The 15,559-nt window shown below is 36.5% G+C and overlaps 3 protein-coding genes across 3 annotated transcripts in view; 2 read left to right on the top strand and 1 right to left on the bottom strand.

Moving 5' to 3' along the window:
• LOC105560180 (venom dipeptidyl peptidase 4) overlaps nt 1–7,195 on the top strand; it is a 193,630-nt gene extending 186,435 nt beyond the window's left edge. Inside the window, exons 10-12 of the mRNA XM_012009057.1 lie at nt 1,598–1,758; nt 3,196–3,407; nt 3,918–7,195. Coding sequence (XP_011864447.1) covers nt 1,598–1,758; nt 3,196–3,407; nt 3,918–4,016 — 472 coding nt within the window. The 3' untranslated portion in view covers nt 4,017–7,195. The remainder of the gene's footprint in view (nt 1–1,597; nt 1,759–3,195; nt 3,408–3,917) is intronic.
• Nucleotides 7,196–7,358: 163 nt separating this feature from the next.
• LOC105560175 (DNA-directed RNA polymerase I subunit RPA12) lies at nt 7,359–10,643 on the bottom strand. Its single transcript, XM_012009051.1, has 3 exons — nt 10,366–10,643; nt 7,614–7,830; nt 7,359–7,526 (listed from the first exon to the last, which is right to left on the bottom strand). Exons 1-3 carry the CDS (start codon nt 10,493–10,495, stop codon nt 7,502–7,504), a joined length of 372 nt encoding a protein of 123 aa, XP_011864441.1. The 5' UTR covers nt 10,496–10,643; the 3' UTR covers nt 7,359–7,501.
• Nucleotides 10,644–13,062: 2,419 nt separating this feature from the next.
• The window catches only part of LOC105560179 (short-chain dehydrogenase/reductase family 16C member 6-like), an 8,073-nt gene continuing 5,576 nt past the window's right edge, over nt 13,063–15,559 (top strand). Inside the window, exons 1-4 of the mRNA XM_012009056.1 lie at nt 13,063–13,602; nt 13,672–13,818; nt 14,976–15,127; nt 15,259–15,268. Coding sequence (XP_011864446.1) covers nt 13,678–13,818; nt 14,976–15,127; nt 15,259–15,268 — 303 coding nt within the window. The 5' untranslated portion in view covers nt 13,063–13,602; nt 13,672–13,677. The remainder of the gene's footprint in view (nt 13,603–13,671; nt 13,819–14,975; nt 15,128–15,258; nt 15,269–15,559) is intronic.

Raw genomic sequence — 15,559 nt, 5'->3', positions numbered from 1 at the left:
ACAACTCTCTGCGCGCCTAGTAACGATCGATCGATCTCGCCGCACGTTTCAATTGGGCAGTGGGCCGGCCTAAGACAGCGATTTTTAATAATTAATAACTCGCTGACTTTTGCGAAAATTGCAAAATGGTAGAGGACTTTTCGACTTAGTCTAGTCCACTCTATCCCACAATAAGCGTTGATGCGGGTATTACATAACACCCTGTATAAAATAATAATTTTATCTTACGTTTGTATCTCGTAGATGAAATTATTATTTTATATATAAACAGCAGCTTGCTCCTACCTTTGTAATTAAAAACATTTTTCATTCGCCGGATCGTCCATTTCGAATTAAAATGTAGGCGCCGTCGTCAGGACCTTGTGACACACGCATTCACTTTCGCAACTTGACGCGCCTTAAGATATTCTTACACGCCGAGATCCCTAATTTCAACAGTAGTGGACGACTCGTGTTAATAATTTTGCAGCGACTTCGGATTTCGTGTCCCTTCGTACGTGGGCGATGTTTCAACGAAGCTGCTGCTCTTAAACTTAACAACATTATGCTCGGGCAACAATTTCCCCTGAAAGAGCCTGTAAAGGTAATTTAACGAAATTACGGAGACCGCGAGAGAATTAGATTTCCTGAAAAGTTTCGATAATCGCTGCATCGCCGTAGAAATTTGCAATTGCGTGACACACGATTTCATTCAAAAGCGATGGTGTGCCACGTGTTCTGTAACACGAGGCACATTGGTAGCACAATCGCGCGGAGCGCACGCGAGATAAAGGGGGATACGGGGGGGGAGGGGGGAGAGGGAAATAGAAATTACAAATTATTCATTGATTCTTATCGCAAAGCGATCGGCCGTCTCGTCTGCGCGCTTCAACGACGGAGTTTTTTTACGAGCGTTGGTATTCTCTGGCGAAAGAAAGTAATCTTGCAGGGCGGCCCCGCACGATCCTCTTAAACGCGGGATCGGGGACAAAGGAATCCGTCATAGACGGCCCTTTCGATACTGTTTCCAAATTTGTAAATTATTGGAAGACTTGCTGCAAAGATACTCTTCTTCCTTCGCTGTCACGTCGCATCTCGGCGATGTACACAGAATAATTTGTGATTCACTAAATTAATCGGGTGACTCGAAAATTATGAATAATTGTTCAGAAGCTTATTTGGAAGCTGAAATAATAATTAATATCAATTTCATGAAAATAATATCCGCGTCCCCCTCTGACAATACATTTAAAGTATGCCAAATATTTTTTTCTCTCTCTTTTCCTCGTTTCTTTGTGCCACAAATACTTTTATGACATTTTTTAAAACGTTGAATCAATTTTGCAAGTAAAACCGCACACGGAGATAATTTTCTCTTAAAGTTTACCCTGAAAATCATGCAATCGTGGGACAACGTGGCATTTTGAAGGGCTGTCTGAGAGCTTTTGAAATTTTACCGTAAAACTCTCAATGCCGTGTTGTCCGACGATTACATGATTCTCCGGATAAATTTTAAGAAGAAATTCTCCCCGTGTATGGATGATGTATTTCAGCTGTATACGTGCTTCAACATCGTATTTTCAGTGATATTGATTCGCCTTTTCTCTGCTTCTTGCAGGCATCTGCAGGACAAATTGCCCTTCATTGACCGTACGAGAACGGCGATATGGGGCTGGAGTTATGGTGGATACGCGACCGGCATGACGCTCGCCATGGACTTAAAGGGCGTCTTCAAGTGCGGCATGTCAGTCGCGCCAGTTACGGACTGGGCCCTTTACGGTACGTTATTGATAGGCGGCCGATCGAATTAGCGGCGCGACGCGTAAAGTACTATCTGGCCTACAGTTATCTCGGAAGGAAGGAAAATGATGTAACACCGTAAACCGGAATTATCTCGCGACGGGATAAGCGCAACTTCGTGGAACTCATTAAATTACGTACCGCGCTGACGTAGCAAAGTCAGTTGGTATTTCAGTGGAACGTAGAATAAGTAAAAAAAAAATGTTGAAGAACCAATAAACCCGAAGATGTGCCTTGTAATTAACATAAAAGTATTTTTTGTCAAGGATCTTCATAATATTAAAGCTGAGGAAGAAGGAGCTTACCTTTCGGGAAGTCGAGAGTCTTGGAGCTTCTTGCTGTCCAGACTGTAATAATTGAAACATAATAAACGACATTGTTATAACGTAGTGAAAAATTGGAGCAACTCCGTGATGAATGACTGTAAACTGTAGCAAATAATGAAAGCGCCCCGATGGAAATATTTCGCGGAAAGTACTACGAAATCGATGTGAAAAGTGAATCATAATTTTCCTCAAAATTCAACACAATGTAGGAAAAGTTAAAGAAATTGTAGGATATCTATTTTTCAGATATTTTAGAATTTACTAAATTTAAAACTGTCATTAAAAACTGTGTTACTTCTTAATGAAAATAATCTCTCACCGAAACGGGGTCAGTTGAGGCAAATCTTTTAAATACATATTTCAGCAAAATCTTCTTATATTTTCGGTAAAATATTTCCACCGGGGGAGGAACGCTAGTTATATTTAAATCAATCGCGTCTTGGCATCTTGTATTCTTATACAAGGACCGGAGCAATTTATTTCACATGTACGCGTTCTAAACTCTCGCTCTTTGAAAATTGAACGCCACTTACTGTTGCCAGCGATGATTGAGTTGATCGAAACTGGTATTTTTTAATCCTTATTCCGATTAGTGCCGCGACATCGTTACAGTATCACGCGTGAAGCGCCATTTTTCCAGCTTGCACTATTCCGCTGCCATAAACGTACCTTGTTAGGAGAGCTCGCTTGCGGAGAGCGCGGCTCACTTAAAATGACTTATGTTAAGCTCATTTGGCCCCGGGATTTGTCTAAGAATTTTTTACGCACCGTATGTTTTAATGAAGAAAAGTGTGCGCTCCGTGGAGAGGACGCGCTATTGCAGCTTTAATATTACTTTCGCAACTGCTTTAAATTCGTGTCAGCGTTTACCTCCTTTTGTCAGAGTGCGCGAGAAAAATACACGTGATTTACAGGACGACGTTAAAAAGACTTATGCGGCGTCACACTTGTGCAATTCCCGCATAAGATATATTGCGCGCCACATAACGCAGACCTTGTTAGATTGCGGACCTCGATCGTCCTTTTCTCTCTCTCCTTTTTTCTCTCCGCTATCCTTGTTAACGCGGCCGCGCTAATCGCTTGATTACAGATTCGATTTATACCGAGCGATTCATGGGTCTGCCGACCGTTGCCGACAATCTGCAGGGCTACGAGCAAGGTCAGCTGCTCAACAAGGTCGAGAATATCAAGAATAAGATGTACTACTTGATTCACGGCACTCTGGACGATAACGTGCACTATCAGCAGTCGCTTATGCTCGCGAAGGTGTTGGAGCAGAAAGACATCCTCTTTAGACAACAGGTACGTAGCGCATTATCGACAGATGCTGAAATTAAATGTAATAATAAGAAGAATACGAGAGAAACGAGCGAACAAAAATAGCAAATGTGATGTTATGTATTTAAGGCACTCGAAATAAATGATAAGCGGAACATTGCGACCACGCAGAGTCTTGTCGGTCAATAAGTCAATGTCTATAAATAAAAGGTAGCTAACTGGAGATAAGATTGAAGAACAATTTTAACGAAAGGTAACCCACGCAAGTCAAAGAACTTTTTCATCGTGTACCTGTTAAAATTATTCTTCGATCTTGTCTCTAATTAATTTTTATTTACGCATTGATTTATCGGTCGATGAAGATCGTGTGGTCGACACATTCCGCTTGGTGTTTGTTTCGAACATTTCGAGTAAATTACATTCGCCGATTTTGCTTCGTTCGTTGTCCCTCGTCTTGCTTAGCAGACACGAGCCGAACGTTGCTTATTTATTAATAAGCGGATCGCGGAATAACGTCACAAATAAATTCTGCAGACGTACACGGACGAGGACCACGGTATCGTCCAGTCGCGAGCGCATCTGTACCACTCGCTGGAGAACTTCCTGGACGAATGCTTCCAGACGTCATCATGATCGGAGCACGGGATAGTGATGACAATCTAAGACGCTGTACACCACCTGCCTCACACTTGTAAATACTTCGTCACGTGTACATAGTTTGTGTACGATATGTAATATGAGCGTTTAGAGAATGTACATAGCGGTGCGGGATTGTCGAAGAGCGATGGGAGAGACAGAGAGAAAGAGAGCGAGCGTGAAGTACGAAAAGAGAAAAAGATAGAATAATTAATTAGGCACCAGCGTCGTCGCGAAATTACGCGGAGCAGGACTGTAAAAAAAAAACAACATGTTTGATACGTTTTTTAAAGTACCCGATCAAACGGTGCGTCGAAGGCCTAATGACGGCGCGAGCCCCGTCGTCTCGCCGTTCAGACCTCACTAGAGTGTATTCCGTATCGTTGCAGCTCGTACTTACATTTTCAGCCCGCAGGCATCGTTTAAACGTTGTTCGGCACGCGTTAAAATCCTCGGATAATCGCACGAACCAGTCGACTTGACGTCCAGTTGGAACAGCGAGAGTATGAGGCGCGGTCTTTCACGAGACGATTTTCATTTAATGAGTTCACGGCGTTGTTTAACGAAATTTTCAATTGCCAGCTACGACGATGTGAGTCTATTAGCTCACCAATTAATTACTCGGTAATCTACGTGTCGAACTTGTCTCTTAGCATTTCCTGAGACGAGAAGAAGGACATTTGTTTCGTCCTGAAGTAAAGTAATTAATTGTCCCAGCGATAATTTCACCGTCTGTGAAATAACATGTTCCATATGTATATTAGATTTATTCAGTGGAAATCAGAATATTTTTCTGTTACGATCGCGCGCCTTTCTGATAAGACATTATGTTGACATATCAGATATTCACATATATGAGTTCAGTTATCATCTCGATAAACGAGAGCTCTCAAAAGGTTTGATAAAGTATAAATCAAATTTACGATTTCGCATATACGCGTAGATACACATATGTATATACATGTACTTTCAAGATTAACTAGAGAAAAATATGCTCAAGATTTAACTTCCTTTGTGTAACAAAAAGATATCTCCCATATTTTCAAACTGCAATCGAGAGTTGTTTAAAATATGTATATTTAACATTTCAACATTCGAAAAGTAAAATGCAAATAATGTACAATGTAAGATAATTTGCCATTCCGTGAAACAAAATTTTCAAATTTGTTTCATTTATTTCTTAACATATGCGTAAATTTTTATTCGTGAAAAATGTGTTTTTTGTTCGTTGCATAAATACTCTTTGTATGTCCCGACGATAAAATTAAAGGGCAAACGTACGCTGGCGCGTACCGCACGCATTTTTCGACAATAACATTATCGACGATCTTCTGAAATGTAACAACTGTTACGGCCTATTCGACGCGCTCACATTCGTATTTAAATGCTACGTCTGCTAAATGATTGTAGTATATTGCGACATTAAACATTTCGGTGACGAATTTACGCGGTTAATACACAAAACGCGCTAAACGATTCTAATTTTAATGCAAACACGATTCTTCTGAACTCATATATGTTATCTTAAGGCTCTGGAATACTCAGCAAAAATATAAAATTCCTGTGTATGCAAAAGCAAATTAGTATTTATTATCCCGACTGCTACATAATAATCGAACAGATCTTGAAACGAGAATACTGAGCACAGTCGTGTCAATAACTTTACAACGGTCGCCGACGATGTAACCGATTAATATACGAGAATCAAAATTTTGCGTGCACAAAAATGTGGAATTAAGCCAGTCGATTTTTGAGATGTATTTAGGAAAGTCCTTGAAGCATAATATATTTTCACAATGCCGTTTTGATCGACTATTGCGACGTTCGTAATTTTTATGAAAGTGCGACAACGTAAGGCGTGTGATGATCGACGAAAATTATATAGGAAATGGTAACCAAATTATACTTTCAGAATCGACGATAATACACGTGAAAGCAATGTTTTGTAATGATCTATAGATAGGTGACATATTATTTTTTGTATCTCTACAAACTGTTGCACGTTTCGAGAGAGGCATTTCACTATTTCACCGAAAATAATATGTACAAAGACATTTCCATAAGAAGAATATATAATAAAAGCGTATGGTAATATGCACAAGTTACTAAAACATATGTTTTTTATAAAACATATATATATACTTTATGCTATGGAATATATAATATTTGGGAGCATAAGCATTTCGCGTTTAATAACTGCATTGTTATAAAACATTGATCCTAATATTATTTTACTATGTAAAATCTTCCAAACGAAATTGCGTATTAATAAGATTTTGTGTGTCTTTCGGGACCTATAAAGTTGATTTCACCGTGACAAGAATAGTATTATTGATATTAGATTATGGATATACTGCGAATAGAGTGCTGCTAATATCTTGCTAATAAAATTACATGCGATATTAAATAATTTTAATATACTTGACATTTCTTTTTTCCATAATAACTTTATGACGTAATCCTCTATTTTTTAAATTTCAAATTTTCTAAAAACTCTGTGTAATAAGATCCTTCAAACTTAAGATAAAATCAATTTAAAGGTTTCTTCAAAGGTAGGCGGATTTTAGGAAAATTGTTCCTGTCCATCAGACTTGAATTATTGTTCGAAAGAGCAATTCATATTATATGTTCCATATATCGATCGTGTCTCTTACCTACAAATTTTAGTTCTCTAGTCTAGCTTTTACTGTGGGTATACCAGAGTGTTAAGAAAGTGCAATTACATCATTTATATCACATTTGTATATCTATAGTTTACGTAACGTACGTATATAAAATTCAACAATTAGTTTATCGAAACTTTTCCTTAACGTAAGATAGCATATCCACTTCTTATTATTGTTAGACCACGGGCAAATATTAGTGCCAATGTGTAAATGCATAAGTAGGATAAGGAACTACCGACAAACTCTCTATTAAAACGTTTTTTAATGCAAGGACCACTGTAACAATTTTGAGAGTGGATCAAGATGAATTTATTAAAATAATTGTTAACTTTTATCCCGACACGCGTGTTGTATATACAAAATTACTTACTTAAACACTTAATTAAGGTAACGGAGTATTGTTAGAAAGAAGATATTGTGACCCAGTAGAGTTATGGAATTATGACAAGTGTACTCTCTTTCACCACTATTTGTTGAGTGTATTATAAATAAAGCTCTATGTTTTATTAAGGCGGGCTATTTATATCTTGAAATATAGATCTCAACAACTGTCCAGCTACATCTGTACGTACAGAGAGTAACTCATTAACAGTACTCTACAAATGACAGATTAAAATTGAACATTTTAATAAAAATATATGTAGGAGAGAAAATATATTGTATATAAAACATGTTACAAAGTATTAGAATCTTTTATTTTTTTCATTACTTCGAATAATATAAAAATAGTGCACATTTTGTATACAAAAAGGAACAAACAGAGGAATCACCTTATGCTATATCTCACATAAAATATGTAACGCGAAAAATGTTTTGTTAAGAATTTTCCGTTTCCTTGAATCTGCAAATAACATTTATTCATTAATAAAGTTCTAAAAGCAACTTGATGTAGAGATTACTAAATATTGCTATGTAGAAATGTACGTACTTGCATTTGGTACACGTGTAAAATACAGTTTGTCCTTCATCAGCAGATCTTAATTGCAACGTGGCATAAGACATCCTATCATTTCGACACTGAGGACATTGTCGCTCTACTATCGGTCCATCCGCATCATCGTCACTGTCCTCGTCTTTTTTTATATATGCATAAGTATGCTTGGTGTTAAATGAGAGCGTATGTGTCATTTGCATGTCGCCAAAAACTGGAAAATAATAGAAATTTATTTTCCAAATTAATGCGATTTTTTCACCATTGCTCGTACATTAAAGATTGCCAACGCAATCCTACAGTATTTTGTAGAATTTTGTACATCATCTTACAGCAATCTGTTAAATCATCTATACTCTATGTACACAATTACCGGAATATGTGTACAGGGTGATTCAGAAATACCTGTACAAACTTTGAAGGCAAATTCTCTACAGCTGAACAAGAGAAATATGCCGTATACATATCCGAAAATGCTTGGTTTATGGCCGGTATAAGTAGCTCATTCTTATATTTAAGACTTTTGAATATAGAGAGTACTCCGGTTTCCTCTCAGTATTACTGCCAGTACTGGACGCTATCGCTGAATGCAGCTTCTGAGAAAATCATTCCCAAATGAAACCTCAGTATCCTTCGTAATAATATAGCAGTTATTCATTTAACATATAAATGCAACTATCAACACCTTTCCTTCGATACTGAATTGCTGGAGACTATTGGGAGTACTGTCAATAGTACTGAGAGGAAATGAGAACACATCTATAGCCTTAATGTGTTGTACGTCAATCACAAAGCCATCTTGAAATCTCAGAAGATTAAAATTAAAGATAAAAAGACTCGTGACAATGGTAAAGAAAACTAATGTGCGAGTCTAGCGCGGTCGGTGGTGCGTAAATGTAAAATAAAAATTCAGTCAAAGATTAAAATCATTCAATATATGTATTAGGTCGATCGAAGTACGTTTCGGCTCCTCCTTTGAGCCATCATCAGCAAGGTTAGCGACGAGAAAGTATATTGTAGAATGAACAACTGACGATCCACGGGACGAGAGCTCCTTCACAACCGATGCACCAAAGTATGCGGGCTGACAGGCACGAATATAGTGGGCAAAGTTTCAACCTTGGGTCGGCAGATGTCAAGTATAAAATAATCTATGTACATTAGGTGGAAGGACATGGTCGTTGACGATATAAGATTTTAAAAGAAGATCACACAGAGTCCCGAAGTTGAAAAATATAAATTATCAGAAGATCACATTCAACTCTTGAGTTTCATGGTATAATCCCAGATAGCACAAAGATGAACATAAGTTCATAGAGAATTCATTTTAAAGAAAACATACAGAATTAGAAAAATGAATATCTGAAGAATTCTTGAAGAATTAGTCTCAATCAGTTCGTCTTGAAGTATTCTTCTGAAGTTCATTATAATGAATACTTCGCGATTTAGTACTGTGAATAGTTTAAGAATTTATGAGAAATTATTTGTCATGCGCGAGTATCCGCTAACCACCATCCGGTCGTTCTTGTGCAGCGTGTTACCACGTGCAATATTTTGTGTGCGTAACGTTATGTGCATTTAATTTTGTGCAATAGTTCTATTGTGTAAAGGAAAGAATCGAATGACGAGAACCGAAACGGAAGAATCGAACGACGAGAACCGAAACGGAAGAATCACCGATTGTCAACGAGCTTCGGTTGAGAGTATTTCACTGTTGAGTGAGAAGTTATAATAATGGTGTAATGTTACTGCATATTAGATGTGTACATACATTAGGTAAATATTTTGTAATCCTCTTTGTTCTAACACTATTCCCCTTGAATTCATAAAGTTTACATTTATTGAATTCGAGATGAATACTTTAAGAAGTTGTCAGGAAAACGATTTATGGTGCATGTAACTTCCTCTGTCACTCTTATTGTATTCTCCTATGAATTCCTAAAGAATTACAATTCAGAAGAAAGAAAACTTAAAGAATACTTTGTGAATTCAGTGTGCTATCTGAGATCCAACAACCTGTTGCCTTATTCAATTGATGTTGTCAGCTCTACTGCTGTCGATGTAGATACACTGAAGGCATCGTACATGCCTCCAAAACCACTCGTAACAATCCTAAGGTTCAAAAGGGGAAAAAAGGTGTTCGTGCTAATAATGTAATTTAAACATATAAATAATGTAAATAATAATACTAATACAAATAGACGTTTCGACCTGTCATCAGGCCTTTATCAATATTAACGGTTACAGAGATACGTAGTTACAAATATAAAATAAATTTGGAGTTTGTAATTGTTAATTCGGCCGGATAGGTCGCAAGTGCCAGAAAAGAACGAGTTATTCTTGATAACTGTTGGTCCTCAGAGTGTCTGTTGGTAGAAAAAATTAATGGGATCTAGGTTTGTAGAGTTAACATGATTACAAAGAGTGATCGCAAGTCCAAGAACAGAACTGTGAGATGCTGTTTGTTGAGTAACTTTATGTGTCAAAGTATGAAGCTGTAATGATCCTAAGGTCTTTGAAAAGTGCGACAGTTCACTGGTTCAGTTGGCAATTCAGTTCAGATTTGATGCGAATCTGTTAACATTTTGCTGACTGGTTATACACGTATATAACTTAGAACAGCTTTTTCTTGTTTAATTATGGAAAACTCGCCCTGAAAGTTTCTACAAGTATTTCGTTTGAATTATCCCGTAATATATACATAAATATAAAATTTGTTAACTGAAGAAGATATTTGTTTAGAGCGCACCTTCGGAATTCCATTCTCTTTTGCATGTGTAACATGCGACTGTGCCGCTTTCGCTAAGCAGGGGCAAAATTGAACCGCAATCCGGGCAGAAACCAGGTACAGTGATAAAACTGCTGTTGTTACTCGACATTATTTAACGTGTATTTAAATCAGCACACGCGATGCAAAGTCGAATATAATATAACCTCTAATATAAACCAGAGAGAAGCCTGAGAGCTGCCAGTGCTGCCACACGGCCCGGTTTTACGTGATCCTCGAACGCGATACGCCCTGTGGACACTGAAAACGTGGACACGAACTACGTATCCAAAGTCCACGTTTGAGCGGATAATGCAGATGTTTTGGTTGTGTTCCGTGCTAGGTGCTTGAAATGTCGATAAAAACAGATTTCTTCACGGCGGTCCTCTTTTCTTTGCAATAATTACGTTTTACATTTTTATCATTAATTTTTTTAAACGTGTAATACTCATGCATACAATAATACATAACTCTTACGATGTGAAACGTTAATAAAAAATGTTACACACTGCTACACACCAAAAGCTGTGGCTATTGTGTAACATTTTTTATTAATGTACAAATAAAAAATCAAATTGTAAAGTTTACAAACGAAAATCTATCGATTAAAAGACTCTGTGAATTCGCTTAAACTAAAATTTTATTCTCGAGATAAAAACTCGACCTATTGTACATATATACACACATACATATATGTATGTAGAGGCCCACCACCACCTCCGCCGATTTCGATCGTCCTCTTTTCTTTACAATGTGATCCCGGGGAAAAAAGCCATATATCTAATAATCAGAGCTGTCCACGAACTGCTCATTTCGGCCGATTTTCGCGAGGCACCGCCTATTACCCCCTACTCCAGTCATCTAACAACCGTAACCAAGCGCACGGCGCTCAGCTTCAGGTACGACGTATCGGTAATCTGATGTCGTTATGTGCCCCTTGACTAGCAAAGTCAGTTTCTAAAACGTGATTTGTTTAAAATCTTCTTAAATAATTACTAAATATACTCTCGTCAATGTAATCAATAATCGAGAATTAAAAGTTTCTTTTGAAGTAGTTATTTAAAAAAATTTTAAACAAATCACGTTTCAGAAACTGACATTTGGCAGTCAAGAGGCACGCAACGATGTCGGATTACCGATACGTCGTACCTGAAGCTGAGCGCCGCGTGCTTGGTTACGGTTGTTAGATGACTGGAGTAGGGGGTAATAGGCGGTGCCTCGCGAAAATCGGCCGAAATGAGCAGTTCGTGGACAGCATTCTAATTGTATCTAATTGTATCAAAAATGTCAGATATGATAAAATTTGATCTAATTATATCCAAATTTATTATCATTGAACAATAATATTTATCATATTTCGCGTAATTTCTGCGATGTAGTTTAATGATTTTCAACACGGAAAGTGAGCTCAACATACTCTGATTTGCAGAGCTCTATAATGAAATCACTTCTCTGCGATAGATTAAATAGGTATATTAAATAAAACATAAAATATTATTATAAAACATAAAATTATTTGTAACCTTATTTTAGTAATATTTCTATAACATTTCATTTGTATACTAATATATTACTACAATACTGTAATATTATTGTAATATTACTACAGTATTACATGCTGCGTGGGTGTAGGCGACCTGCAGTCTTTCTGTCTTCAAAATTTATAGTAGGCATTTGACGAAATCTGCTGACAGATTTGGCTATCTGTGTATTTACATCTTGGCTCAATTATGTAAGTGGTTCGCGGTATATCAGGCTTGTTTTGTTGCTACCATACTCATGTAGACAGAAATTGTGCCGTTAGGTATGATAAAGGTTGACACGCGATGGTATTTCTTACTGTGGCTTCATGATTGCTACATGACACAAATTATAAAGTATAATGTAATTACAGATGTGTAAAACATTACGCATAATATTTTTAACTCATACGCATTAGGTGCGTTTAGTAATACAACTGCTCACTGGGCAGCTAACAATAACTAATAAAATATTATCGGTTCTCACCTTTAAATTCAACTAATCACACTTAACTGCTAATTTGTCGTTGAAATGTTACTTTATGTTTGGAGCGAGACCATACGGTTTTACGATAATTGTTTCACTGTTAATGTATACGTTAATGTATTCTACACATATACAAATAAGTTTCTATATTTCTACCAAATTATTACAAGATAAATTTTATAAAACCCCTCCAAAAGTTTAGTTCAATATGTAATTTAATACGTGAAAGTTTATTTATAATTTAACATTCATCTTTAATTCTCATACAATACGGGGATTTTCCTCTATACACGCGTAATAGATCTTAAAAACGTACTGGATCCGTCATACGTTCTTTCGAAACAGAATCCTTGACGTTGCTTTTTCCAAAGGAAGACTACCGACGAGTCATCGTTTTTCGTAACTCTCAAATTTAAAACGAGCTTTATCTAAAATTGACTGAAACTAATTTTTTTTTCAATTTACTGAGGTAACAGAAGTTAATGCATTTGGCCTCCGGAAAAGATTTAGTGTGTCTCAAAAGTAAAGAGAATAGTTTCTGTATGCATATCAGAGGCCAGGGAAGCTGGGATCGAAGCAGTTGGTGAAGAAGGACCCCAGCTGCAGTCTGACTCTTCTCAGTTGCGTTCGAGCCTCTCTAGCAGTTCGGTACGTTAGCACAGTGAGTAGTAACTTTGTGTCTTGTCACGGGCAAACATGCAGCGAAAATCTGATTCTGAAACATTAAAGACGTCGAGAACAGCTTACAGCGATGCTGCTTTGACTTCAACCCAAGTTTTTACATAGCACTAGGCCTTTAAGGTCGGAAGGGACGTTGAGAACAAAGACGTCCTTCAACTTTAAGGACTGAGGACAATGTGGCCCGTTTCAAGGCTGCTTTGAATAGGGACCGACGCTTGAATAGGAGATTAATCGCAGAGAATTCTTCCAGATTTTTCGAGTTTAATGCAGAATTCGTTTGCATAACGCTGCCTGAGACTGCGCTGCATTTTCGTTCGTGAAAAGAGTCAGACTGGGGTTCTCTGCCAACTGCTTCGAACCCCAGTTTCTTTTTGCAGGCCTTTCTCACGTGCATATAAAAATCATTCTCTTTACTTTTGGGATATACATTTCGAAAATCGTATTTAAATAACATTCTAAAACACTAACAATAGTTAAAATACCTAATTACAAATACATAATTAAAAAAATATCGCCCGATAAAAAATATAGGTACAATTAACACAAATTTTTACATCCATTAATACTAAATTCTTCTCTAAAATATTACTAATTTTTCAGACAATCATGGTAAAAATATACGACGTGTTGCTCTTTCTAGCAGAGATATTACTGCTTATTTTGAAAGTTGTATATTACATTTGCGAAGATATATACAGATTTATCGTGCCAGCGAAGGAAAAGAGCGTCGCTGGCGAAATTGTTTTGGTGCGTATAGAAGTTTTAATATGGGCTCCGTTAAAAAGAAGTCAAGTTATTTTTCAACGATGAATATTTCTCGGTCCTATTTAGATATAAATCAAATTGAAATTTAAACGCCCATTGAATTAGGACCTAGGCAAGGTGGTGGCCATTAAATAGCTTAGTGAATCCATGTACCGTATTTTTCCTACTCTGTACTGTGCGCCGTTACTATCGGACATATAACACAGATTTTCCTCTCGGTAGGATCATTTCGTCAGTGAATTCACATGTTCTAAAAATTGCAAAGCGATTTTTATAAATTATTTTAATGCTATACTTAGCATTATAAATTTACCCTTTCCCCTATTAAATTAAAATATTTATTGCGAAAAATATTACCCCAACCAGGATTCACTAAGCTATTTAATGGCCACCACCTTGCCTAGGTCCTAATTCAATGGGCGTTTAAATTTCAATTTCAAGTTATTTTTATTATATGAGAGAATTATTAAAACTATGCCTACATATTATAAAATCGTGTGTGTGTAAAATACGGTTTACCTTTAGAGAACTACCCACCTTCGATTTTAATGCAATTTCACAGGTACGTAATACTACTTAAATGTAGTCTAAATTATAAAGACGCATTTGCGGAAATGTGTAGCTTTTAAATAATTTAATGTCCTCTTCGAACCGAATAGCCTTTGCCTGAAACTTTGCTGCATAATTTTCACATTTTTTAGATGCTTGGCGTAATTAAAATAAAACATACTGTATATGTATATATTGAAATAATATCAAATTTAGAACATTGCGATTGTAAAATGTAAGTGTCAGTTGCTTTGCTTCATTACAGAACATATTCCAATATTTAATAGTACAAATTAATAGTTTAATAAGTTTCAAAATTTTATCTATAATTTACTACATCATCTATCTTTTTATTATTGTAAATAAGTGTCTGAAATTACATTGCGTAAACATGATTGACGAGAAAGAGAGAGAAGGCGAAAGAGAGGGAGAGAGAGAGAGAGATTTTCTATATGTATAATAATGCCTTTATTTTGATATCTATTTTATTAAGTAAATTCGTAATTCCTTTTTAAAGCAATTCAACCAGAAAATGCATAATAACAACGCTATTTTAAACTGTGAAAATTGATAAACCGATTTTATTTCAGATAACAGGTGCAGGTCATGGGATCGGAAAGAAATTGGCGATTGGCTATGCATCGTTAGGAGCAACAGTGATATGTTGGGATATCAATGAAGAAACAAACAACGAGACAATGAACGTAATTAAAAGAATGGGAAAAGATGTTTATGCGTATCGGTAAGTTGTAAGGCTGCGTTCTGCAAGGCTCAGTGCAATTTGGTAAAGTGTATTCAGCATGTGAAAGCTGTCAGGATTATTTTACTTGTTCTTTATGCGTTTTGAATGATGTTATCGATGCTGATTAAAAGGGTACCTCCGGTTAAGACAGTCAAAATGACCTTATCTTTTAAAACGGAAACCAAGTGTCTGTACATGTGTATATACTAACAACAAAATTTACTGTAACGTCCCCGTCCCCTCTTCCCCCACCCCCCCCCTCCAATAACGCAAAAAATCGCTAATTTTGCCTAATATTTTTTTTCTCAAACCCTGTCTAATGAAAAATTATTAAAAAATTGAGTATCTAAACATAATAGAACTGCATTAATACAAATTTTTTCAATGCGTAGGAAACCTATCTTCTTAGTTTAAAAAAATCCTAAATGTGAA

This window comes from Vollenhovia emeryi, unplaced genomic scaffold (genome assembly GCF_000949405.1).
Source record: "Vollenhovia emeryi isolate VEMERY1.0 unplaced genomic scaffold, V.emery_V1.0 DF939240.1, whole genome shotgun sequence".
Lineage (NCBI taxonomy): Eukaryota > Metazoa > Arthropoda > Insecta > Hymenoptera > Formicidae > Vollenhovia > Vollenhovia emeryi.
This window is presented reverse-complemented; position numbering and strand designations above follow the sequence as displayed.